This window comes from Euprymna scolopes, chromosome 4, assembly GCF_053919585.1.
Source record: "Euprymna scolopes isolate OS-2025 chromosome 4, ASM5391958v1, whole genome shotgun sequence".
NCBI lineage: Eukaryota > Metazoa > Mollusca > Cephalopoda > Sepiida > Sepiolidae > Euprymna > Euprymna scolopes.
This window is the reverse complement of record NC_136485.1, coordinates 384,894-412,762: the sequence shown is the minus strand read 5'-3', so window position 1 is coordinate 412,762 and position 27,869 is coordinate 384,894. Positions and strand designations below refer to the sequence as shown.

The window sequence follows — 27,869 nt, the reverse complement described above, 5'->3', positions numbered from 1 at the left end:
TATGTCCAGTTTGGAAATTTTATTAAACTTTGAATATGTTTTCTTTTATAGAATTTCTATTTCAAATAAACTCTTTTTCTGCTTCAAATAAAACCATTTTTAGTACTTCATCTTATGCGTACCCATCTTCTTTTCTTTTATTTTGTGAGTTACATGTGAATGTCAAAATTATTAGATAAAGGATATATTTTTGACATTTCCCATATAATAATTCCCTTGTATATATTTTATTATCTACTATCATTTTGCATACAGTTTACTCATTATACATATTGTTGATTCTGCATCTATTTTCGCCTTCTTATATCATGTAAACTTTACATTTAAGCTTTGCCCTTGTGCATGCATTACTCGTATATGTTCCCATCATAAATATGAAATCCATAGCATTAGATTGTCCCGCGTGTGTTTCTAATGTTATTTTTAGTCGCGTGCAAGCAACTCTATAAGTCACTCCGTCGGTCCGTCAGTCTGTCAGTAGCACTTTTGTGCTTGGCCTTTTTGATTAAGATCAAAGGTCGGTTGTTAATACATGCTGTTCTTAGCTTTTTAAGTTTTTCTTTGCCTTTTGGACAAGATTAAAGTGTAGTATCTGTTCCGGCAGATACTGCAAGCAAAGACCATATGTGGGGGCAGACCCACATATAAGACCTTATTCAATGTAGGGACAACCTTTCATACCAATTGTCACTATCCAGCTCCCCTACTCCCCAGTTGGTCCCCATTTCCCCTTCACTCCTTACATTAAAAATCGGCCTTGGGCCTAATTTGCTCGGTGGAGGAGCAAATAAATACCGCTTTTCTTGGCCTTTTGGCCAAGATCAAAGTGTAGTATCTGTTCTTACTACATGCTGTACTTATGTTTGTAACTTTGTGATATAAAGTGGGAGATCACTTTTCTGTATTAATTTAATGAAAAATGATCACCCACTTTACAACCAGTCAGTCTTAAAGCTATTCAAGTCATTCTCCAGATCATTCAAGTTGTTTTTGAAGGATTCCGGTTATTTTTTAAGCATTCAAGTCATTCTTTTCATCCTTAACTTCATTAAAGTCCTTCTAAGTCATTTACTTTTTATTTATTTAAGTCATTTCAGCCCATTTTTCGGTCATTTTAGTTTATCTTTAAGAATTTCATGGCAATCCTACATTCACACATTCATTCATTACACGAGAGCACGCGACTAATGGCTATCGGCCTTGTTTTTATTTTATTTAGATACAAGATGCCTTCAATAAGTTTCCAGACTTTTTTTCTGTCTGCATTTTTATTGATAATAAACACACATTAAACTCTAGTCACCTTCAAAGTAATCTCCTCCAGCTGCAATGCACTTGTGGCACCATTCCAACAACTTCTGGAAAGTCTCATGGAAATCCTCTTATTACAGCTTCTTTCATCTCTTCAATTGTCTCATAACAACCTCTAAGGTTGTCCTTGAGTTTAGGGAATAACCAAAGGTCATAGGAAACAAAGTTTGGACTGTAAAGATGGTGAGGAACTGTCTTGATGCCCATCTTGGTTAAATAGTCTGTGACAAGGATGGAGTACCCTTGTGATAAACTTTGTGTAAATCTTCCACATGTACGGTTCCTTGTGAATAATTGTGTGTACAGTTCCCACATTGACATTAAACTGTGTTATCATTGTCTCTATAGACACACAACAGTCCTTATCCATGAAATTCTTTATTTGGCCAATTAACACTGGTGGTCAGATTAACTTACTCTTCTCACACCTCTCATCATCCCTCACAGACTCCCTGCTTTCTTAGAATCTCTTATGCCACTCAAAAAATTATACTTGATTCATGCAATATTGTCCAAAAGCAGTCTGAAGCATCCCATACATTTCTGTGGTATTTTTTCCAAGTTTAAAACAGAATTTTATTGCATATCGTTCTTCCAAAGTGTCCTAACGTCCAGATTTCAAAATTTGAAATACACCAGCTGTAACAATGAGGCTTTAGAACCTTCCAACTTTCTTTAATCATACTCTAATATATATAAAAATATTGCAACAGATATACTTTTTAATTAAAAATATATTATCTCTGATACCTCATTGTGGACAAGAGAATGTTATATTGCAGTTTTTGAATTACATTATAAGTGTCAATTCAAAGACTCTGCTTTGGCAACTAAAGTTTAATATTTGTGGTTTGTAACATGTTAAGTTTTTCCAGGAATAGTACTGATTTGGAAGTTGATTTTTCTCACGTGTTAGTGATGATAGAAGTCGTATCCACAAATTTTTAGGCATGGACGTGTTGAAACGTGCACTCTCTTTGAGTTTGATAAAATGTAGGGGGAGATTTGTATGGGATTTGTAAAGGCATAGTATCCTGTAAGGCATTGCCTGTTTTCAGAACAGTCCTTTGAAAGTTATAGAGGATTGTGACCAAACCATCGGAGACTTCTCAAAAGGAGGTTCTGTTTGACAGATGGTATGCAGTAGTGCCAACAGATGGTGTCGTTTGGGACAAATTGGTGCCAGCAAGCCCAAAAAATGTGGCGTAGATATTGGTGGTAAAAAACTTCCAGTCTGCGCAGGTCACATACTTGTACTGGCAAGGTTTCACATCCGAATAGAAAAATAGTGCAGACAAGAGCTTGGTATATTTGAATTTTTGTACCATCTGATTTCATTTCTGGATCTCATAATGCATGTGTATTATAAGTCTCCCAATTTCATCAGAACTATTACTGTTTTCTTGTCAGAATGTGGTAGAGTTGTGTAAGGGGATAACTTATTACTCTGAGCATTATTTTTCTTTTATTCACCCCAAACAAGTTGTCACTGAGACATAAAGAACTACTGTGAATAAGGGGCCAGATTTATAAGAAGCATCCTAAGTGCAAATTTATGCAGCAAGATATTTGTTTCGATTACATTCAAATTTCTGCATGTTAGTACAGTTGGGAAAGCAGTGAAAATATTTCAAAATTAAGTTATTCAAAGAAAGTCACTAAGCTAAAACTTTTCTGGCATCTGGAGACCTTTCTAGCTGGGAATCGGATTTTGCTGCTTGTTGGATTGGTTGTATTTACGTTGAGGAAATAGAAGTACAGTACGTTTGTTGGGGCACATTCCATTGAAATACACGTAAAACAAACACAGAAATGTTACTTTGTGATGTTGGGACAGGTCATACAGCTTGGTAGAGAGTGTAAGACTAAGATTTGTTTTTTTGCAGCATGTGTAGGAGGGAGTGATTGTTGATTGATATATCAGCCCAGATGTGGTAACAATACTTCATGCCTGGCGAAATGGTGGTTTTATAGAGATACAGGATACTTTGTAGCAGATGTGGCAGTATATTCTATGTATTGCAATTCATGCTACTGAATATTAAGCTGACATGTCTGAACATTGGAATCTCAGGATAGTTGTTTTCATTTATGACAATTGGTTGCTTTGTTATAGGAAAATACTTTGTCTTGGTAACATTAAACCATCCATTTTTTACTTCATTCTACGTAATGCCTTAAATAAGTTTCCAGACTTTTTTAATATGGGCACTTTTATTGGCAGTACACACATGAAACTCTAGTCCACTTTGAAGTAATCTCCTTTGCTTGCAATGCACTTGTTGTATCGTTCCAACAACTTCTGGAAGATTCCATGGAAGTCCTCTTGTGTGAGCATATCAATGTCCTTCATCACAGCCTCTTTCATCTCTTTGTCTCATAATGACAGTCTTTAAGGTTTTCTTGAGCTTAGGGAATAACCAAAAGTCACAGGAAAAAAAGGTCTGGACTATAGGGAGAGTGAGGAATTGTCTTGATGCCCATTTTGATCAAATAGTCTGTGACAAGGATGGAGAACTCTTGGGACAAGCTTTTGCACAGATCTTCTGCATCTTTAGTTTCTTGCAAATAATTGTGTGTATAATTGCCACACTAACATCAGACTGTGCACTTAGTGTCTTTATAGAGACACAAAGATCCTTATCCATGAACTTTTTTATTTTGCCAACCAACTTTGGTGTACTGATTTCCTTACTCCTCCCACACCTCATCATCCCTCACAGACTCTCTGCTTCCTTTGAATCTCTTATGCCACTCAAAACTGATACTCGATTAATGCAAGATGGTTCAAAAGCAGTTGGAAGCATTCCACACATTTCTGTGTCATTTTTTCTAAGTTTAAAGCAGAATTCTATTTCATATTGTTCTTCTAAAGTGTCTCTATGTCCAGATTGCATTTTTGAAATCACCAGCTGTGACAATCGGTCTTTAGTAGGGTGTAGCTATTCATTTGAATCTGAAATTATAAAAATTAGTCAGTCGTCTCATAAGATGTATAGCAATAACATACTGAATTTTCAAAAGTCTATGACAATTTTAAATGCCTGTACAAAAAAAGTCCAGAAACTCATTGTCGGCACCTCACACTACAAAATGGAGGTCTTTTTCTACAGTTCAGCCATACCTTGATTCAGCTATTATCTTGGATATGTGTGCATTCAGTTTACTCACATGTTGAGAATAGAACATGGTGTCAGCAACAAATATCTCAGACACAATTGCAATAGTAAAGTCGTTTATGAAAGTAAGGAATAGTAAAAGTCTAAGTATTTTCCCCTGAAGCACACCCGAATTTATGTGATATGGTTTGAATATGCAACCACAATTTCCTTGCAGTAGGCACTTGCTAGTCGTGGCTGCTTATCAGTTTCTTCGCACTGTCACTACAGATTGGAGTCAAATAACTGCAAGTTGTTATTTTTTATTGTAAACTGTTAGATATGTATTTTTTATAAAATGTGTATTTTTATTTCCTTTATATTTTCTGTTGTTGTACATTTGTATTCTATTTTTTTTTTATTATTCATCACAATTATTTTCCTATTTTTCTTTTATATGAAATAATAGTGTAAGTAAATTTTTCTATTCTTGCAATTTTGTTAGTTGAAGCCATTTTTATCTTTCTGTTTTTGTTTAGCAAACAATTATTGAGAAAATTTTATATATTTCTGTTTTGTTCACTCAAATTTGTTTGCAAAAATACTGTTTTCTTAGTATTTCTGCAGATAGTACTATTGATGTACAACTAAATTAGGAACGATTGATTAACATAAATAGTAAATTGGGTATTTTTTTTGTTCAATTACATATTTTTTGTTTTACATGACATTTTTATTACGTTTCTATATTTTGGAGATGAGGATTGATTATTCATATTATCTGGGTTCTTCGGACTGCTGTTCTCATCTTGAGTGTGATTTTTAACAATGTTTCAGTCAATGTAACCTCTGACTTTCTTCAGTGGTATCTTGTCGAACTCAGGAATGTTTCTGTTGAACTCAGAAATTTGGACAGAATTTCAAATAGAACTCTTTATTTACTTCACGGGGATAGTATTATGCTCTCGTTCTGTCAGCCATGATTGGATAAAGGTCTTCCGTAAAGTAAATAAAGGGTTTCGTTTTAAATTCTGTCCAAATTCCCGAATTCGACAAGATACACCTGAAGAAGGCTGAACGTTACATCAACTGAAATGTTATGAAAATGTGAAAATGACACTTAAGATGAGAACAATAGTTTGATAAATTCAAATAATATGAGTATTTCTATTGTTTATTTAAACATCTTTTTGTTTTTGTTTTACATAACTCTTGCATTGGGAATTATTTTCTACTTTGAATAAGTTTTTTGTTTTTTTTTTTAGAGAAAATTGTCATTTCTGTTTCACATAAAGACCGTTTTTAGTGATTAGTCTTATTTACTCCTTCTCGTGATTTTTCGTTTTATTTTGTAACTTTGTTTTGAATTTGGCTTTTATCTGAAAACGGTAGGTTTACACAGATTTGAAAAGTCCTTGAATTTTGACTTTTGCCTTAGAAAAGGCTTTATTTTAATTATCACCTTGAAAATTTCTTGAAAAGGTCTTGAAAATTGAATTCTTTATGTCCAGTAAAAATTTTTGTTGAAATATTGAATGTAAAATCGAAATAAATGTTATTAAATTATTTTTTAAGTATTAATAAAAAATACTTTTTTTAAATATTGAAAACAAAATCTAAATACTTTGTTCTAAAATTATATCGTTTTATTGACAAGACGGTAGCCATCTTGGTTGAATATTTAAAAGCCGTAAAGAGAGTTAATATCTGTTGGCAGTTGAGTTATATTACTTTAAGAAAGAACTTTTCCTCTCTCTCTCTTTTCCAGTCTTTTCACTTGCATTATGTGTGTTGAATTCCTTATTCTGGCAACGACCTGTGGATTATTTCGATAGTCTTTGAAGTGTTTTCCTTTATCTAACTGTATATTTTTAATTGTCTCCTTTCAACTTATACAGTTTGAATTTTCTCCCTTTGCATTGATATATCCGTACTTGTTAAGATATAGTCAAAAAAATTGTCATGTCGAAAATAGTAATATATCCAGAAATTAAGAAAATTCATTGAGTAGACCAACTGCTATTATATTTTTATTAAAAAAAAAAAATTCTATTGCTAAAACCAACAAATATATGAAGCCATAAACAAGTAATCTGAAATATTCGTTTCAGAGTCATCTCCCCTGTGTGTAGACTCTTACCGTCTACTTTATAACGTTTAAAGAAAATTGTGATTTTACTTAATTTTCCATAAAAATTAGTTTTAACAATAAATAACTTTCTACTCGATGATTTTTCATAATTTTCAGATATATTACTATTTTTGGCTTGACAATTAAGTATGTACTATTTTTTTTGCTTAAAACAACATATTTTTGAAAAAAATAGATTTGTCGACTGTATCTTAACAAGCATCGATATGTCTAATTGTTCCTTGTTTTTTAATGATTTTCTTTGCACTAGGAAGGAGTTTTTATGTTCCTTTTAATTGTAATGCTAACTGGAACGACTTGGCATTCTTACTTTTATTTTGTTTTTTTTTTGGGGGGGGGGTATTTTCGTTTTTCTTGTTTTGTTTTTTTTCAATTTATGTTAATTAAATTTTATATTATCGTTTGGTCATTAAATTTTTAATTGAACCAAGTTGTTATAAAACTATAATTATTTGTTGTTAAGATGATGTTTTAATCTGTATTCATAAAAATGCTGACTTGAAATAGCTTCCAAACTTTTAATCTGTTAATACATAAGGATCTACTAATAATTTTCAAGTAAGTTAAAGTTATTATCTATTCAATAATTTTAAATGTTTTCAAATTGGTGTAAATTTTCCGGCCCTTTTGTACAATTCGTTATTGGTCTGAGGGAGATAACCCCATTTTACCAAGAGATTTGTTGATGTTCTCATACGACAAATTGAGATGCTAAACACAATAAAAAATTGAAAAAAGCTCAACTTCAAGAAATTGTAAGAAAAGAAAAATACAACTATAATTGCAGAAGAATTGATATCTTTATTAAACAAAGCATTTAATTTAAAAAAAAAAAAAAAAAGAATGAAAACATTAAGAAATGAATGCTGCGACAACTTTTTTTTTTTTTTTAAAGTTTATTAACATTAATAACAAAAAATGCAAGGTTTGTGATCTCATGCAAAAAAACAAAAAAACAAACACATAAGTAGATTGTTGGATATAACAGAATACATTTTCCATTTGGTAATGTTACCAAATGATGATTTTATTAGAAACTTTGTTACGTTAAAAAAGTTGCTGCAGCTTTCATTCTTAAAGGTCTCCATTTTTTTAATAATTTAATAAAATGTTTTGTTTAATAAAAATTACAATTCCTCTTCAATTATTGTCTCATTTTCCTTCTATTGTGTACTGTTATTGATAACATTTTTAAAAACCTTAATATTTTTCAATAAAGTAGTCGGAAAAAAATTAATTTTTTTGTTTGAAAAAAGTAGTCACATCTTATTTCTTACAATTCATCAAAGTTGCATTTTCTTAATTAAAAAAAGTAGTCAGAAAAGCAATTCCTCAGAGTTGGTTTTAGCATCTCTAATTCTCATATAAAAAATGAACACATCTCTTTGTAAAATGAGTTACCTCCCTCAGATCAATGACGAATTGTACAAAAAGCCAATTTCTCAAGGTGCACATGAAAATATATTTTTTTTTTTCCTTTCCTTTTTTTCCAAATAACAAAATATAAAAAATATTGATTTGTTAAGGAAAATACAGATATGTATTGTTCCTAAATTTTTTAGATGAGTATTGTATTATTTGGAGTATTGCAAACATTGTGAGAATACCACTGAAAATAAGAGCAATATTAAAGTTCTGAATTTTCGAAATGAGGGTTGATTGTTAGTATTACTTGTTTTGATTGGATTATTATCATCTTGAGTGCTATTTGTGCAACGTTTCGGTCGGCATGTCACTATCTTGGAAAAGAAAGGAGAAAGTTACTGGCTCCGTAGAAGGTAAAAAATGAAAAATTAATAAGCAGACCGAGCAAAGATAACAGTAATAAAAGAGAGATAATCCCCTGTCAACATTATTATGATTACCTCCCCTTTGACAACCAAATTTTTCACACATACAAAATCACGACGAAAAAACAAAAAACAATTTCAAGAATATGAAACCATCTACAGAGCCAGTAACTTTTCTCCTTTCTTTTCCAAAATAGCGACCAACATGCCTGATGAAGGTCAGAGGTTACACCGACTGAAACCTTACACAAATAACACTCAAGATGAGAACAATGGTCCATTCAAAACAAGTAATGCTAACAATGACAATTGTTCAAATAATACAAACAATACAGAAATACACTTGTTTTAATACTTTTTTCTTATTACATTCGTTTTATTGATCCCATAAAATTCCTGATGAACCAGGATCGAACTTGTGGCAAAGAAAATGTGGTACACCAAGATCACACATATTGATCAACTAGTTACAGTTTTATAAAGGAAATTATTTTTAAGTAATTTTGTATTTTCTATCAACGTCCCCTCTCTTCGTATTAAGAATAACTTTCTAAAATCTCACAAAAGTTTTCATTATTTGGAGTTATCTCTTTGTTCCTTCAGATTGTGTTGAAAGACTGTCCTTTGTCATGTAGTAATATAATTTTATTTATTAATTAAAATTTTTTTTTTTCTTTAAATTGTAATTTTGTTGGTTGAAGTCACTCATTGTAAGTACTCAGCATTTCTACCCATACGTTTTTGTCAAAAATTTTATTGAATGAACTGTTTTGTTCACTGAAATTTGTTTTGAGAAATATTTTTTTGTTACTATTATTATTATTGTTCATTTGAGCATTATTTGTTTTACATGCTGCCCACATCAGGTTTTCTTGAGCTTAAGGAATAACCAAAAGTCACAGGGAGCAAGGTCTGAACTATAGGGAGGGTGAGAAACTGTCTTGATGCCCATCTTAGTTGAAAAGTCTATTACAAGGATGGAGTTGTGGACTGGTGCATTGTCCTGGTGGAGATGCCACTACCCTGATTTGAAGAGTGCTGGCCTCTTCCAACAGAATCCTTTCCTGAACTCCTTTAAAAACCTCAACATAGTATTCCTTATTGACTGTCTGTTCAGTGGAAATCCAGTGCATGTGCATCATGCCGGCACTGTCAAAAGAAGGGATCATCATAAGTTTCTGCATAGATTTGCTCTGTCTGGTCTTCTTGGGTCTGGAGGAGCCATCATGCTTCCACTGGGAACTTGTCTCTTGGTTTTTGAGTCATAGTAGTATATCCAACTTTCATCACAGGTCACCAGAACATTAAGAACTGCGGGATCTGAATTGATCAGCTTGATCATCTCCCTGCTATCATAAGGTCTTTCTTTATGATCGTCTCTGAGCCCACTTGGGACAAACTTTGTGCAAATCTTCTGCATCCTCAGTTCTTTGTGAATAATTATGTGTACAGTTCCCAGACTGACATCAAACTATACACTTATTGTCTCCATAGACACACGATGGTACTTATCCATGTAATTTTTGATTAGGCCAATCAACTCTAGTGTTCTGACTTCCTTACTCTTCCTACACCTCTCATCATCCTCACAGACTCTCTACCTTCCTTGAATCGTTTATGCTACTCAAAAACTGATTTATTCAGGATGGTCCAAAAGCAGTCTGAAGCATTCCATACGTTCTGTGGTATTTTTTTCCAAGTTTAAAACAGAACGTTATTGCGTATTGTTCTTTTCAAGTGTCCTTACATCCAGATTGCATTTTTGAAATTCACCAGCTGTGGCAATCCGGCTTTAGTAAGGTGTATTCCAATTCCGGCTGTAGTTGTTCATTGGAACCTGAAATCATAAAAATTGGTCCATCATCTCATATGATGTATAGCAATAACATACTGAATTCTCAAGAGTCTACAACAATTTTAAATGCCTGTACAAAAGAAGTCTGGAAACCTATTGGTAGCGCCTCATATATTTTCTCATGTACTGCGTTATTTTGCATATGAATTTTCCCAATATTTCTTATATATGCTTAATGCATATATAGATTTAACACTAATATTGTGATATGATGTAAATATATCTCGCTTGCATACAGTGCATATATTCCCATCGGATATCAAATTCTTAGCATCATGTCATTTATGTGTTTCATGAGACTTTGCTATTGTTATTTCTTTTATGTTGGCATGAACTCATATTTTATGCTATTCCATTGAAAATATGTTGAACTTGCATTTTTTTCTTGTCACTACATGCTGTTGAACATATATCATTTATTAACAAAAAATTAAATTTTCCTATTTAGATGATTTGGACTAATTGAGTGTTATTTCCACAACGTTTCAGTTGATGTAACTTCCAACCTTTTTTCAGGTTTATAAGCCACCTATATAACTGCAGTTTACTCAACATTATTTACAGTTGAATTTTGGAAATTTGCTTTTTATAAATTTGGCACTAGTGCATATTATGGGCCAGATTTCTGTAAATGGATGTCTGAGTTTGCCCTGCACCTAACATAAACTGCAAACTGCTGGAATGATCCAAATGTCACTGAGCAAATCTTAAAAACACTAGGAAACAGGAAGTAACAACGAATACAAATTACAATTAAAAAAAAATGGAAAAGCAATAAAATATAACAATCTACCATAAGTTTTATAAATAGTTTTATTTTTTTATGTAAATAAGTAGATATATTTTTTTTCACATGATTAAACATTAAATTTTTGTCAGGAGTTAGACTTAGTTCCTCCAATCAGTAATAGTAGTTCTAATGCAAGAACTTAAACACCAGGGTCAGAAAGTAGGATTGAGAAGTCAGCACCCCAGAGCAGGGACACTCTGGCCTGCAAAATGAAGCTGGGTAGCCTATTGCTATTCCCCGCTTAGAGCACCTCAGGTGATTAGCAATAAACTAAACCCTCCTCAAAGAGAGAAGGCAAAGCCTGGGAGGGTGAACCGCCTAGAACTGCACAGAACTGAACTTCCACCTCAAAATCAACAGAGACTGGATCATTACAAGAATACTCTAATCTGTTGATTTAAGAGCCTAGGATTTTTTTTTTTTTGTTATGTCCTGCACCTTATTTCAGATGCTTACAGTTTGTTTAGTTGACAATATTCTACAACTTGCTTCAGCATCTGTACTAACTTGTCTAGAATAATAATAATTGCTGTGTGCTGTTTGATGATTTAAAATTAATAGCTAAAAAAGTTGTTTTTTCTTTTCTTGCAATTTTATCAAAAGCTGCCTGCTTAGCTTCTTATAGGCTAATCACGTTTGATGTTGCATTCTAATTGGTTGATCAATTTGACCAGCACTCAACATATTCCGGTGGTTTGCATAAGTTTCCAGTCCAGACCTACTGGACATTTATGAGAATCTGGTTCGCAATATGCACTAGTATCATAAATTGTAATTTTCTTCTGTAAAGTTTCTTTTGTATTATCTTTTTTTATTTTTATGATTCATCACTTGTTTTCATGCTTTTTTTTTAATACAAAACTACATATTGTAAGGTTTTTATTACAATTTTACTGGTTGAAACCATTTAGTGTAAGTATTCCACTTTTTACGTTTCAATTTAAATTTGTGAAATATTTGAAATAATTTTTTTTATTTATTTGTGGTTTGTTTGTTCAAATTTGTTTTCAGAAATATTTTTTCATTTGTATTTCTATTGATTTTTTTCTTTAGGTGAGTGCAAAATTAATGTCCAATCCCCAAAATGTAAAAAATATATTCACCTCTCCCTTCTGTTTAAAATTCACTAAAGAAATCAATCAATTTTAATAAAATTTTCAGTATTAATTAATGATCTAATAAACCTTTTATTTTTATTTAAATGTTAATAAAAATGTATTTTCAGGTAAAATTTTAAATGTGATATTTCATTTGTATGTATGAACATTTAAACATCAGCTTAAGATTTTTCTTTTTTTTTTTTTACTCACGCTCACTCCTAACAAGGCATATTGCCACTTGGACATATGTGGCTGCTATTTGGGACCATACCTAGGAAAGATTAACAAGATGTTAGTTTACATTACATTTAAACTTTTGCATATCAGTACAGTCAGGGAAGCAGGTAGCAAGAAGGGAATTCCAAAGTCTAGCTGTTTGAGGGGAAAAAAACTATTTAAGTAGAAAGCTTTCTGGCATTTAAAGACCCAACAATGAAGGGATGTGATTTTGTTGCTAAGCAGGTTTTTTTTAGGATATGTACGTTGAGGGGGCAGAAGTGCAACAAGCTCATCAGAGCGCATTTCACTAAAATACTTGTAAAGCAGTCACAGAGATGCAACATTACAGCGATGGGACAGGGGTTAGAGCTTAGTTGACAAAATGGGACATTCGTATTATTTGCATACATTGGACTACTGTTCTCATCTTGAGTAATTTTCACAACGTTTCAGTTGATGTAAGCTCCGATCTTCTTCAGGTGTATCTTGTCAAACTCAGGAATGTTTCTGTCGAACTCGGGAATTTGGACAGAATTTTGAGTCAAACCCTTTATTTACTTCACAGGGGTAGCATGCTCTTATTCCGTCAGCCATGACTGGATAGAGGTCCTAAATAATTTGCAATTGTATTTTTCAGTCGTCCACACTGAGGATTGAACGTTCAACCTTCAGGAGAATATCACTTTTTACAATTACTCTTTTTTCAAGTACTCTAACCACTGTGGACCGATGAATCCAAAATAATATGAATAACTAATCCTCATCAATGGGACATATTAGATCAAAAACTCTGTTTTGGACCTTACCCATGAAGGAGAGACTAGATATAGATGCACCAGCCCAGATATGGCAACAATACTTGATGCATGGGCGAATGGTAGCTTTGTAGAAGTACAGGATACTATAACTTTGTAGAAGTACAGGTGTGATTAGTCTTCTAGCACAATAGACGGAACCCACCTTCTTTGCAGCAGCCTTCGCAATGTCTTCAATGCATTTGTTCCAGTTCATATTGCCTGTGAATGCTAAACTGAGGAGTTTGGAGGAAGAATTCTCAGGTAGCGTGTTATTTGTCATGGATATCAATTGTTGGAGAGGTGATTTGTAATTGTTAAAGGAGAGAAGCTTAGTCTTACTAGCATTAAATGCTACCATCCATTTATGGCCCCATTCCACTACAGTCTGGAGGTCATTTTTTAAGGATTCTGCCATTGTCTTAGATTTGTGTATATCTTAAAAATTAAAAAAAAAGGAAAAAGATTGAGATTCTAAGCCACTAACAAAAAATAATTTAAACAATGTGATAATTTCTATTAACAATTAATTTGAAGAAGTATGGCTGACATGCAGTTTGTCTTTAAAAAAATAAAATGTTTGGAACATTTTTCAAAAGTTTTATTTCTTATTCTAAGGAAAATATTAATAAACAGACATCATTACTGAAAAAAAAAAACTTGTATCAAGTTAAATATGAATCTTTTTAGATAAAAATAAAGTAATTCTTAATTGTCTAAATTTAAAAATATCCACATTAACTAAACATTTCCTTTTTTTATCACAACAAAATTAAATTAATTTCAATGAAAGTGGATTCCATACTTTTTAAAACATTAGCAAGCATTTTACAATTACATTTAACTGCAGAGATGTTTAGAACATAACTTACTTTTTGGGGATATTTATGCAATTTTTAGTAAAATAAGTATGTATATTTTTTCTAATTTAGTATCTTAAGACTTTAATTTACTAATTATCATTAAAATAGTTTCAGCAAACTGATAATTAGTTTTCCAAAGATTTAAAAGAAAATTTTATATAAGCTAGCAAATTACAATAATTGTTTTTTTAATCACTATTTTTTTACTAATTTTTATTTTTTATTTTTTTTAATCACTATTTTTTACTAATTTTTATTTTTTACATGTAAATAGACATTTTTTTCCTTTTAGAGATTAACTTTGGTCTTTTATTATTCAAACACAATCAAACTTTAAATGTAAACCCAAAAAAATAAGTACTTTTGCATCTTAAACACCAGATTTCTATAAATGTTTGCTCTGGCTACATCGGAAGCTGACATAAACTGCTGGAATATGTTAAGTGCTGATCAAGTTTACCAGTCGATTAAAAAAGGATAATAAACATGTTTATACAATAAAAAAGCAGACGATTTTTAATGAATTGAAAGAAAAAGATTTAGCTTTTAATTTTTATCTGTCATAAGAATGGAGCACACGGCAATCAGTTTGACAAGGTTAGATAAATTATTAGGCACCGGAACAAGTCAAAAACTTAAAAACAAAAATAATTCAAATTTTTCCCTTGAAAAAAAAAGTTTTTATTTATTTACACAAAAAATTTAAAAAAAACATTTATTCATGAAACTTGCGGTAGGCTGTTATATTTTATTTTATTGTTTTCCATTTTTTTTTATTGTAATTAGTGTCTGATAAATGTTATTTTCTGTTTCTTATATATGATCAGTTAATTAAAAAGGATAACAAACACACTTATTCAATAAAAAGCGGACGATTTTTAATAAATTGGAGGAAAAAGTTTAATTTTTAATTTTAATCAGTCATAAAAATGGAGCACACGTCAATCAATTTAATTTATTAAATAAATTATTACGATCACAGGAGCAAGTCGAAAGCTAAAAAAAAAAAATTGAAATTTTTCCTGTTAAAATTCTCTTGAAAAAAATGTTTCTATTTATTTACAAAAATAAAACTTATGGTAGATTGTTGTTATCTTTTATTTATTTTTTTCCCCATTTTTTATAATTGTAATTAGTATCCAATCAATGATATTTTCTGTTAAACCCTAACCCTAAAAAATAGGTGAAACTTTACTATAACATGTCTTTGGAAAAATGAATCTCATACAAAATGTTATTATGCACTTACGTGTCATGCTGAAGTTAGTGTAAATTCCAAAAATTAATAAAAATGGTCCTGTAGAAAAATAATATATAATATAAAAGCGAAAATGTGTGTTAGTGTGTGTGCACATTTTTGTATGTCCGGGAAAGGCTTTTTTCGGTGGAGGATGCTCGGGGGTGGGGAAGGGGGTCACTAATTCTTACAACTTTTTATATACTCCCTATATTATATCTCCGATTTACGAAAGGAGGTTGTCTCTATCTTTTATTTGAGTGACTTGTTTTATAAAATTCCCACTATTCTGCCTTCTCACGTGTTCTTGTTTTTCATATAAAAAAGCGAAACCAACGAAAGCGAAGACAGTTTTCTGGGAACGACCTCTTGGTGAAGAAAATAAATACTATGAGAGATTTCATTTCTTTGCCAACTCCTGACCTTATTATCAGTGAGTCAACAGCTTTTGATTGACCTTGCTAAATTTAAACGCTTTTCACTTCCTTTGTCGTCATAGTGTCGCGGTAAGATCTCAGATTTTCCGCCTCCACGTCACGGGTTCAAACCTGCCTGCTTACTAACACATTTTTTTTGTTCTTGTACACCTTCAAACACCCCGGGGAACGCCAGGCACCCCTGCTAGTTATAATTTAAAGTTGTTATTTCTCTGTAAATTAACCCTGTAGAAGATCGAAATCAGGGGAGATAACTGTATTCTACTGATGCCACTTGTATAGTTAAGAGAAAAGAGCCTCACTCATAAGGGAAAGACAACAAGACACGGTAGTTAATCTCGATAAGCGAAGTACATATGAATCTTTATTGGGTCCGCTATGACAGTGCTTTTCTCTCTCCTTCTTGGAGAGCTCAGGTTAAGGGTATATAACTCAGTATTATGTTTACATGTTATTTTTTATTATTATTATTTATTTATTTATTTTTATCCAAGCTGGAAGTCCTTAACTCTAGACGGTAATCGTCTGTTACGGATAGGTCTAGACCTAGCTTCAGATCTTTTGTTCTTTATTATATCTGCCATTTTCAGGGTTTCATTCTTTGAGTACCTGGTGTGGAAGGTGGGGTTGGTGTTATTTGTATTTGAGGGTGTTGTTGGCTGTCTGGCTGTACTGAGTTTGGCATTGTAGGTGATTGCGGGGAATGGATCCTGATTCTGTTGTTTGGTAGGTCATCTGGTAGGGTGTCATCATGAGCCAGGTTCTGGCTATCTGTGCTTATTTTGCAAAGGTAACGGTGGTTTCGGAGTGTGGTTCTCCTGCTGCCATCAACTAATATGCGGTATTGTCTGTTGGAGAGAGTTTCAGCAATCGTGCCAGTGTTGTCCCAGCACAGAGGTTTGTGTCCATGTTGGTTTTGAATTGACATATGTTCCCTGATTCTTAGTGGGTTGAATTGTCACCTGTTTTCAGTGTGTTTCGTGTTGAGGAAACACTAATATTTGTTGTTAATATTCTCTTCATGTGCTTGACAGCTGCCTCGGCTCTGCTATTGCTTTGTGGATAATATGCGGACGAGACTCAAAGGGCTATGCCTCATGTTTTTGAGAAATGTCCTCCACTCATCAGAATGTTATGAGGTTCCACCGTCACAAGCAATTTCCTCCGTCACACCATAATTCACGAAATACCTGCGTAAGATGTTGCATACTGTGGAGATCCTGGCATCTTGTTGCATTGAGGATACCTTTTTAGTTTTTTCAGGGCCGTTTGTGATATATAGAGGCCCTTAACCCTTGGGCTGATGTATATCACCTCCGAATATGCTGCCTTACCGAGTGACATTGTGGCAATTAAGGACCCCATAATGGGCAGGTTGTCATTATTAACGGCACGTAACCAGTGCCTAGTGTGCAGCAGATGTTAAGAAGTGCACCCAAGATTGTTTAATAAGTCCACACCAGCTGTACTTGTCTGAGCTCCTGTGTCTGTAAAAGCGGGCAATTGGACGGGTTGGTGTATGTACATTTGTATGTCTGAATCGTCCGAGATGTTGGTGGGCCTTTGTATCTAATGTGATGGTAATAGTGAAAAATGGAGGTGGCTCTGGTTGGCCTGGTGTGAACTTGTTGTTGGTCCATGCACCATGCGGGATCCCCTCTTCTTCCTCTAGTCATTCAGGTTGCACAGTCATTGTCGATATGAATGAAGAATCTTCATCCTGGTTGTTATTTGGGTAGTCTCCCATTATGGCATTTGACGATGCTATGCCGTGGTATGTAGTTGAGAAGTGGTTCTCTTCGCCACATTTGTGGCATGATTTGCCCCAAGCGGGGCATTGTCTTTGTCCTTTTGGGTGTGTCTTGTGTCCACAACCTTTGCATTTGCCATCGTTGTTTCGTCTTATTTGGTGTTGAAAACTTTTTTGATGACGCAGATTTAAATTGGGCTACTTGTGTGATCTCTGCTGGTCGGAAGTGATTTGATGCTCTGGCGGTAGATTCCAAAGTCAAGAGGCATTAGTTAAATCATTTAGAGTTGGCAGGGACGTAATCTCTGCTAAAAATTTTTTCTGGTGGGAGGTGTCCCGTAATCTGGCAATGATTTGAGATTTAATCATGTCCTCAGAAAATGACATTGCACATTGTTGGTTGCCACAAGTGAAAGCGCAGAACATCGTTTGTGATTTCAACCGAGAAATAAAGGATGTGATCGTCTCCCCATCACTTTGCTTCATTACAAAGAATTGCTGACGGTATACCTCAGGATGGACAGTTTTCGCTGCGACGGATTTAATATATTCTAGCAGTTGTTCCTCTGTGGTATTATTCAGGGCATCTGGACCAACGAAGTTGAACAACATTTCGTTTACAGATGAACTGCATGCAGCTCGTAGCTCATTTTGGATTTCTGTGGGGTTGGTAAGTTGCGTCATCTCTTTATAACGAAGCCATGCATCCTTAAAAATGACCCATTTGTTCTCTGACGAGTCAGGTTCTATCACTGGTTACTCAGGTTTCACCTGTGAATGGCGCGACAATGGGGTGGGGGGCTTGCTGCTCGGTGGGCAAAAGGCGTGCCATGAGGTTCGTCATCTGTTCTTGCATGGAGAGTTGTTGTTGCATTTGTAACATGAATGAAGTTGGGTCGATTTCTGTGTGTTTTGATGAAGCTTCGTTTGGGTTAGACATTTTTGTCTTAACTAGAATGTCAAAGTGTATAGACTATGTATAGTGACTGGATATTAAATAAGTGGATATTAAAAAAACAAATAAAGTTTACCACGTGATAAGGGTGCATTCTTCGTCGTTCGTACGTATTTTCAGGTTTCTTATTTAGGATGGGTTGTTGTATTTTTCCTTTGTTTTATTTTTTGCTTTTATCCAACTCCTGACACCATGTATAGTTAAGAGGGAAGGGCCTCACTCATAAGGGAAAGACAACAAGACAGTAGTTAATCTCGATAAGCAACGTACATGTGTACCTTTATTGGGTCCGCTATGACAGTGCTTTTCTCTCTCCTTCCTGGAGAGCTCAGGTCAAGGGTACATAATGGTATTATGTTTACACCATTATCTTTCAGGCTGCCCATCTTGCTTCTTTTCAATAATATTACACACTTTTTTCAGAAAATTAGCTTTAGCACATCTTTTACTTGACCATTTTTTTGTAATTTTTGAAATTTATACTAATTTCGACATGACATGTAAGTATGTAACTATGTTTTTCCCTGAAATGCTTTTGTTCGAAATTACACAATTGGGTTGGACGACTCATTAAAGTAAAGTTGCATTAAAGAATGTTTCTATTTATTTACAAAAAAAAAATAAAGTATTTATTCGTGAAATTTATTGTAAGTTGTTGTTATATTTTATTTTATTGTTTTTCCATTTATTGAAAATTTTAATCCATCTGAAAAATGTTATTTTCCTAGCATTTTAAAATCTTATTGGTGCTCAGCATATTCTGGCGGTTTACGTCAGCTTCTAGTCAAGCTTAGCAAAAGTTTACGGAAATCTGGTGTGCATGGTGCAAAAGCACCAAAAATAATTATAAGCTTCTTTTATGAACCGTAGTCATGTTTTTGTCTAAACCTACATTTCTTGTTTTGCATGAATCCCTCGTGGGGAATTTTATTCCAATTTGAATGTGTTTTTTTTTTGTTTTTTTTGTCTGGAATTTTTATCTAAAATAAACTTTCTTTCTGTTTCAAACAAAAACACTTTCAGTGCTCGCACCTGTTCATGCACCCCCTTTCTTTCCTTTTTTTCTATGTTATATTTGAACATCAAATTTATCTGAAAAGGGAAAAATTTCCGACATTTGCCATGTACTGTGTCCCTTATATATATGCAATACTTAAACATATATATTCTTTTATGTACTGCATTAATACACAAAGTCTAATTGTTACTTATTTTTTGGTTTTGTTTGATCCAGGAATTATTTATTTTTATTATTTTTATTTTGATTGTTATTCTTTGTATGTAATTTTTTAAGCAGTTTGGATCAAATTGTTTTGAGATCCAGATTTGCTTAGATTTGGTCTAATTTAAAAATAAAAAGGCCACAGGATCAGGATTATTTTTGTTTTCCATGTTCCTTATTAGGCAAAGCAAGGTTTTTACATAAAAACTTGTTACCCCATCAGACTTTATGTTTTTGAATTTTTGAAATGATAATTGATTATTCATATTATTTGAATTCTTCAAACTACTGTTCTCATCACGAGTTTTATTTTCACAACATTTTGGTCGATTTAACCTCAGACATTCTTTAGGTGTATCTTGTCGAAATTGGGAATCTTTCTGTTGAACTCGGAAATCTGCACAGAATTTTTAACAGAACCTTTTATTTAATCCATGGAGTAGCATGTTCTTGTTCTGTCAGCCATGACTTTGGTAGAAGTCAAGCAATTCGCAATTGTATTTTGAGTGCTGCCTGAACTAAAGATTGAACCTTCAATTTCCAGGTGCATGATATCATAAAAAAAACCTAGATACCTCAAAAGCATGTAAACCTGATCTCATCCCGGCTGTGCTCTTAAAACATTGCTCTGCTGAGATTGCTCCAGTCCTCTCCAAACTTTCCAACAAATGCCTTAACCAATCTTGCTTTCCTGACTGCTAGAAAACTGCTTCTGTGCTACCAGTATTTCTCAGGCAGGGTGGTTAAAATTCTTTCAAATTTAGTCAATCATGAGTGTAATTTTCTTTACACTCTTTTGGTTTGTAATGTTTTAAGTTCCTAAGTTCAAATGTCCGGTGTTTGATACCTATTTGTGATTACTGACAAGTTTGACTTGAGAGATGTTTATGTCACAGTTTGCAAATTGTATTGTAAGTATAAATTTAGATTAAATTTTAATGTTACTAGTTGTCACAGTATGCTGTTAAGAATTTTTTTTTTTTTAGGAACAGTATTGAATAGGAATTATATGCAACTCTGTCTGCTTCCCCATGGGACATTTTTATGTGAAATACACTGTTCTGTTTTAGACAAAACCATTTTTATGTTTCTGAATTTTTTAGATGAGTATGGATAATTTTTATTATTTGGATTACTCTTCTCATCCTGGATCTTATTTTCATAACATTTCGGCCAAAATAATTCCAGAGTTAGACAAGATATACCTGAAGAAAGTCAGAGATTACATTTGTCGAAATGTGAGATTAACACTCCAAATGAGAAAAGTATTTTAAATAATCAAAACAATACAAGACTTTCGTCCTATCTGTCTATTTTGCTTTTATTTCCAAGATTCTATTAGAATATCAAATTTAGCTGAAAAGGGATAAATTTTTGACATGTTTTTGACAGATGTTCATCGAGTCATAATTTATTTTGTAATTCATTAATTTCAATTCCCTTACAGAGAGAGCAGTTATTAAAATTAATATTATATTATTATGAAATTATTCAGAAAATCTCTGACTAATTCTACTTTTAAGAAAAAACTCTAGCACTTCTCAATCTGCTGGCTATAGTGGCACTTATCATCCTCAAGTAAAGAAATTATTTCATTGCATTTGTTTAAAAATTGATTAAATATTTTAAATTAGCAAGAAAAATATGTTACTGCAAATTATTTCTATAAATTCTCTCTTCATTAATCAGTAATGAAATATCTAAATTAATCTTTTATGATTAACACGATTACACATCAATATATATTCTATTTTTGGAAATCTTGCTGTTGTACAGGTAAAAGTGATTGTTCATCGTGATCCATCACGTGTGTATCAACCAACTGCTGGCTGGCAGGAAAGATTAAAAGACAAAACCACTAACAATGCCGGAGGAGCCCTCTTACATATGCCGCACAGGTAAAACTGTTTTGCTAGTTTCACTTCTGTAATATTTATAAATTAACTCCTAGATATTAATTTTATTGAATGCCGTTTACATCGACTACATAAGCAAGTGTCTTTTACTAATTTCATTTTGCTGTTGGATTGATTTGAAAATGTTAACCTATTATGATCGTCCTTATGTGAAAATTGGAGAGTGGCATTATGCTCCAAGGCAGAAGATATTCAGATGTGCAGATTTACAAATAAATATCTTTTTCACACACACCTAGTGACAACTTCTGTCAACAATTTTCTCTACTCTTCATCTGTGCCTAATTCTAAATTCTATGAACAAAGTTTTTTTCTTATAGAACTTCCTGCTTATGGAACTTTGTATTGCAAGCCTGCTTTCTAGCTGACTATAACATAGTTGTTTTCAAGTTCAGTGTAAACAAGTTCTTGCTTAGCCATTCCTTTAAAAAATCAAACTCAACCCAATTTCCACCACTACTGATCATTACACTGTTGTCTCACTAACAACTTTGCACTCATTAACCCTTATCCTCAAGCTTTGATAAGTGGTGACTCCCTTGTAAAAATAAAAAAGACATAATTTTGACAAACTATATGAAAGTTTTTATCACTGTTCAACGAGATGCTATAAATGTGTACTAAGTTCGAATCCAGTTCACTTTTATCAAATCCACACCTGAAAATATTATAAACGTGTCCTACTCCAATGCAAACACATCTGAATATGACTGATTTTGGTCATTTTGATCATGATGGACCTTTTCAGTTTAGTTCAGTCTGGAGACCATCTTGATAAACATAACTCCACTTATAAAAAAATTTCTTAACGATTAAGGTGCAATGAGTATGGTCCATTCCTACTGATGAGACGATCACCAAAGTATCTGGATATAATTGAATGGTGATAAAAGAAAAATTGTGAAAGGAGTTGTGTTTGAAGGCTATATCAATGCAGTTTGTAGGAAACATCATGGATATGAGTTAGCATATAAAAAAATATTGACAATATTAGAAGGAATTTCGATAATTTTTAATTATATTACATTCATTTGCCAACATAATGTATCATACAAGATGATAAATGTTTATGTCCCTAATTTTCGAGAGTAGTATCTCTTCTTCGGGGAGAGGGGTTAAAAAGAAACATGTATAACTGTTTGGCAAGACTTTCCTTTGTCTGTATAGTTTTTTATTTATTTATGGAAGTTAATGTCGCAGACTGGCTGTCAAATCAATTTCCAAGTCGTGATGAATATTAAGTATTGTTGGGAATTATTGTATCTTTTTTTGATGCTTATAAATGATTATTTTTTGCGTATTTTGCTTGAAGTATGTACTTAGGATTGTTAATGACTGCTATATTAATGTTGTGTAATATCCGGTTTGGGTAAAGCGAATGGTCTAAGGGAGATCACTCTGTGTGTGTGTGCTTGGATTAGTTACGCTGCTAAAGTGTTTTATGTCAATATGCATACGCATACACACCTACATATATGTGTATGCACACAAGCGCATGCACACACGTATACATATATATGCATATATTATTTTATTTTAATAATTTTTAATAAAAATAAAAGTCTGTTAAATCCAAAGTAGCTGATCAGCGGCTTGGTTCCCACCAGTTTTGGCAAATAACAAATAGGATCCTGAACAGAAGTGTGCGTGTTATCCCAACCATTATCAATGGACCAGAGGTCATCTCGTCAGCATCAGACAAGGCCAGACTATTTGCAAAGAACTTTGCAGCTAATTCTACCCTATGCGACGAAGGCCATCAACTCCCCATATTTCCTCCCATAACACAGAACATGCTAGGTAACATACAAATATCTGTGCATGAGGTCGCCAAGTTAATCAAGAACCTTGATTTCAGTAAAGCAACTGGCCCTGACAGCATCCCAATTATAGTGTTAAAAAAGCTTCAACCAGAACTTGCTCCCATATTTACGAAACTGTTTAAGCGTTGCCTTAAGGAGAAGTGTTTTCCGACTCCCTGGAAAACCTCATCAGTATGCCCTGTATTTAAGAATTCAGGTGATAAGTCATCTCCCTCTCAGTACAGACCAATAAGTCTCCTGTGTGTTATGAGTAAGTTGCTAGAATCCATATTAAATAGAGAAATAGTCAACCACCTCAGCAGAAATAACCTTCTTAGTGACACACAATATGGTTTCCGTTCTGCCAGATCTACCGCAGATGTGCTAACGGTTATATCTCACAGGATTAGTGAATCTCTTGACAAAGGCTTCCTTTCTAGGGAAATTGCTCTTGACATATCAAAGGCCTTCGACAAGTTATGGCAAAAGGGCCTACTTCTCAAGATTTCCAGCTACGGTATAACTGGAAATGTTTTCTCAATCATTAAATCATTTCTCTCCGATAGGCTCATAAGAGCAGTGGTCGATGGACAAAAATCAGAGGCCTGCAGTATTTATGCTGGAGTCCCTCAAGGGTCAATCCTGGGCCCAACGCTATTCCTGATCTACATCAATGATCTCCCTAAACACATACTTCGTTGACATCTATGCTGATAACACGACCATCTACGGCAACACATCAAAGGCTGTAAATGATAAAGTTCTCTCTGATTCTCTCTCCTCTGATCTCGAGCGCGTGGTTCAGTGGGGGAAGACGTGGCTGGTTACCTTTAATGCATCTAAAACCAAACTCCTATCTTTACATCATCAATGCTCTGATCCCCATCTGGCATCAATTGAAATGGATGGCTCTCGTCTAGGAGAAGCCCCATGTTTTGACAAGCTTCTGGGTTTGTCCTTTACACCTGATCTGAAATGGAACACGTACATCAAGTCTGTTGCCAAGGTCGCTAGAAAGATGGTGGGATCCTTCTACCGCTCCAGGAGATATCTCACTACTGATGCAATTCTCTATCTATATAAAAGCCAAGTACGTCCAAGGATGGAATACTGCTGCTATATCTGGGCAGGAGCTGCTAAAAACAGCCTATCCTGCCTTGACAGAGTACAAAATAGACTTTGTGGCTTAGTGGGGGATGCCCTTTTCTCTACCCTGCAACCTCTCTCCCACAGAAGAGACGTTGCGAGCCTATCCTTGTTTTATCGTTATTTCCATTGCAGGTGCTCGTCTGAACTCCAATCTCTGGTCCCCCCTCGGCAATCTTTCACGAAAAACACCCGTCTAGCTGAATCCACTGTAAAAAATTTCCCCCACTCTTTATCTGTGCCTAAATCAAAATGTAGATTCCATGAACAAAGCTTCTTTCTTAGAACTGCATGCCTGTTGAACTGTCCCGTCTGCCTGCTTCCCACCTGACTACAACTTGGATGTCTTTAAGTCCAACATAAACAAATTCTGAACCGCCCTCTTTAGTAAACACTTCATTAAATCTCCACACTTACGTACTGTACTTGCAATAACCCTTATCCCTGAGTGGCTTCCGGGCCTTGATAAGTGGTGACCACCGTGTAAAAAAAAAAAAAAGGCATAGACTGAAGTTTCTTTGTAACGAATATGGCTGAATTGCAGAAATAAGTGTAAGTTTTATTATTAACAATTCAATGGATGGGTATCATTTACAGAGGATAATTTTATATATAATTATTTCCCTAATTGTCATTCCTTTATCATTTGAAACCTAGAAGCAAAATTATGTTAACTCTAATGGTGTCCATCAATTAACTGTTTTGATACCTCATTGTAATACGGCTTCCTATTCCAATGGCTGCTTTCAAAAAACTGAAGGCTTGTGCAACTTTCTTCCTGCTGACTGTCTTCTTCCTACATATAACATTGATCTTTTCAAGACTAAGGCCAATAAACATCTTTCATTCTTGTGAGCACTTTACATCAAGTGGCTTAATGCTTTGTCTGGTGTGATTTCTATATAAAAAAAGCAACAAAAAATACCTGAGTGTCTTTGGTATGTGAGCTAATCTTGTATAATAGTAAAATTTATCAAAATCTGAATTTTTGTGGCCGTTTTATTTTTTAATTGTAATTATTTGCTATAGTAACACAATAAAGGACAAATAACATTGATTTCATAGAATCCATTATTTATTATGAAAGGTATTTTAATTATAAGGTTGTGTCAGCACTTTAATCTTCAGGTTTTTTGACATGTAAATCCACTTCTAGACATACTGTATCCTCTCTTTTTTATATCCATGTAATTCTTTTTTTTTTTTTTTAAATTCAGTTTTCACCCCAAACAAGGCAAGTGCCACTTTGAAGTAGGGGGCTACTATCGGGGACAATTTACAAGGGCATTATGAAGGGAGATGAATAGAAAGATGTTTGTTCACATTACACTTGAACTTCTGCATATCAGTACAGTTGGGAAAGCAGTATCCCAGAAGGGAGTTCCAAAGACTTGCAGTTCTGGGGAAGAAACTATTGGAGTAAAAGGCTTTTTTACACCTAGGGATCTCTTCTGTAAAGAGGTGGGACTTAGCTGCTTGTTGGGTCCGTCAGGGGTAGTCACATCGAGGAGGTACAAGTGCTTGCAGTTCGTCAGAGCAGCCACTATTAAAGTATTTGTAGAACAGGCAGAGGGATGCAACATTTCGTCGATGGGACAAAGGCTGAAGCTTAGATGATAGTTCAGGACCGATCAGGTTGGCGACTCTCTTTTGAAACCTGTCCAGGAATGAGAGACCAGCAGCAGTTAGCATAGCAAAGATTAATCATTGTTTAATCTAAGCATGTTTAGTTGAAATAAAAATGCAAGGGGCTCATTTGCTAACTCTAATTATATGGCACAGCACATTCACATGATAAGACGACTTCCCTTTATAAATAAAACAATGTATTAATGTTTTGTAATTGTTAAATAACAGAGAATATTAAAAAGTTATAGAATTTCTAGCATTTATTCAATTCATAATAATGTATAAAGAATAAAAGAGATCAAGGCACTCTTTCTTGTCTTGACAAAGTTCAAAATCAAATTTGCAATCTAATGGGAGATGATCTCTTCTCTACAATCCCTTTCTCAAAGCCAGTCTTTCTCAACTCTATCATTATTTTCATGGAAGGTGTTTGACTGGGCTTCAATCTTTGGTTTCTCCTTATAAAACGTTTCAAATAACGTTTTTGGTATTGCTTTTACTGTCAAAAGTAACTCTGTATGTTTTTCCCCCCAACAAGATTTTAAGTAAGAAAACAAAAATAATAAAACTATGAAAGACTCAAGTGTTACTACAACCACTATTATGAGAGCATGCGAAAACTTGGAGGATTCTAAGGTAGCCATCCTTTTAATCCTAGAATTGATTCTGATTTCTAATAATACTGGGTCAAACTATCATCCAAAAAAGATGACTCATTAGAAAAGTAAACTGTTGATTAAAAATGTAAGAGAAAAGAAAAATTGAGGTGGACCCTTCAGAATTTCAGCTCTTTTCCACAACATTCACTCCAATTGAAATGAATGTCTCTCGTCTGAGGAAGCTCCATGTCTTGACAAGCTTCTGGGACTGACCTTACTCCTGGTCTGAAATGGAATACATACATGAAATCTGTTGCCATGACCACTGGAAAAATGGTTGGATTCCTCTACCACTCCAGCAGGTATCTCACTGCTGATGCAATCCTCTATCTGTATAAGGGCCAGGTACACCTTAAAATGGAATACTGTTGCCACATTTGGGCAGTAGCTTCTCAGCATACCCTATCCAGCCTTGATAGAGTTCAAAACTGGCTTCAAAACCTAGTAGGTGATGCCCTTTTCTCTTCCCTTCAACCTCTTTCCCACAGAAAAGACGTTGCAGTCCTGTCTCTGCTCTATCGTTATGGCAAGTGCTTGACTGAACTCCAATCTATGGTCCACTCTTGCCAAACTTTCACAAAAGGTACTCGACTAGCTAAAACCACTATAACTGATTTTCCCCCACTCTCTATCTGTGCCTAAATCTAAATGCAGATTCCATGAACAAAGCTTTTTTTCTCAGAACTGCCCACCTTTGGAACACTGTTCCACTGTCCTGCTTCCTGAATACGACCTGGTAGCCTTCACATCCAATGTAAACAAGTTCTTGTTGAGCCGTCCCCATCAATAATCAAATTCTACCCAATTTACACCATTAACGATTACTATACTACCACCATTCATTCATTGATTTATTAAACATTCATTAACTCTTATCCTCGAGTGACCTTCGGGCCTTGATAAGTGGTGACTCCCAAGTAAAAAAAAAAAAACATTAAAAAAAGGTGAATGATTGATCTAAAAGATTCCACTATTATGGAATCAGTTATGTTATGGAGGTTTGACACAAGATCAGGTGTTTCAGATGTGAGTTTGATGAAAGTATTTTTTGTGGAATGAACTAGATTCAAACTTGACACATCCAGGTTTTCAATAGCCACTATCTGTTATGACGAGTTCAAATCGAGTATTCATTTTGTTGTAA

At 33.9% G+C, this 27,869-nt stretch overlaps 1 protein-coding gene and 1 pseudogene across 1 annotated transcript in view; both read left to right on the top strand.

Annotated features, from left to right (window-relative positions):
* Positions 1-27,869, top strand: part of LOC145266403 (coiled-coil domain-containing protein 112-like) — a 116,510-nt gene that overhangs the window by 86,134 nt on the left and 2,507 nt on the right. Inside the window, exon 13 of the mRNA XM_080122058.1 lies at positions 21,350-21,471. Within this exon, the coding sequence (XP_079978184.1) occupies positions 21,350-21,471 (122 nt within the window). The remainder of the gene's footprint in view (positions 1-21,349; positions 21,472-27,869) is intronic.
* On the top strand, positions 794-932 carry LOC145273910 (U2 spliceosomal RNA; annotated as a pseudogene).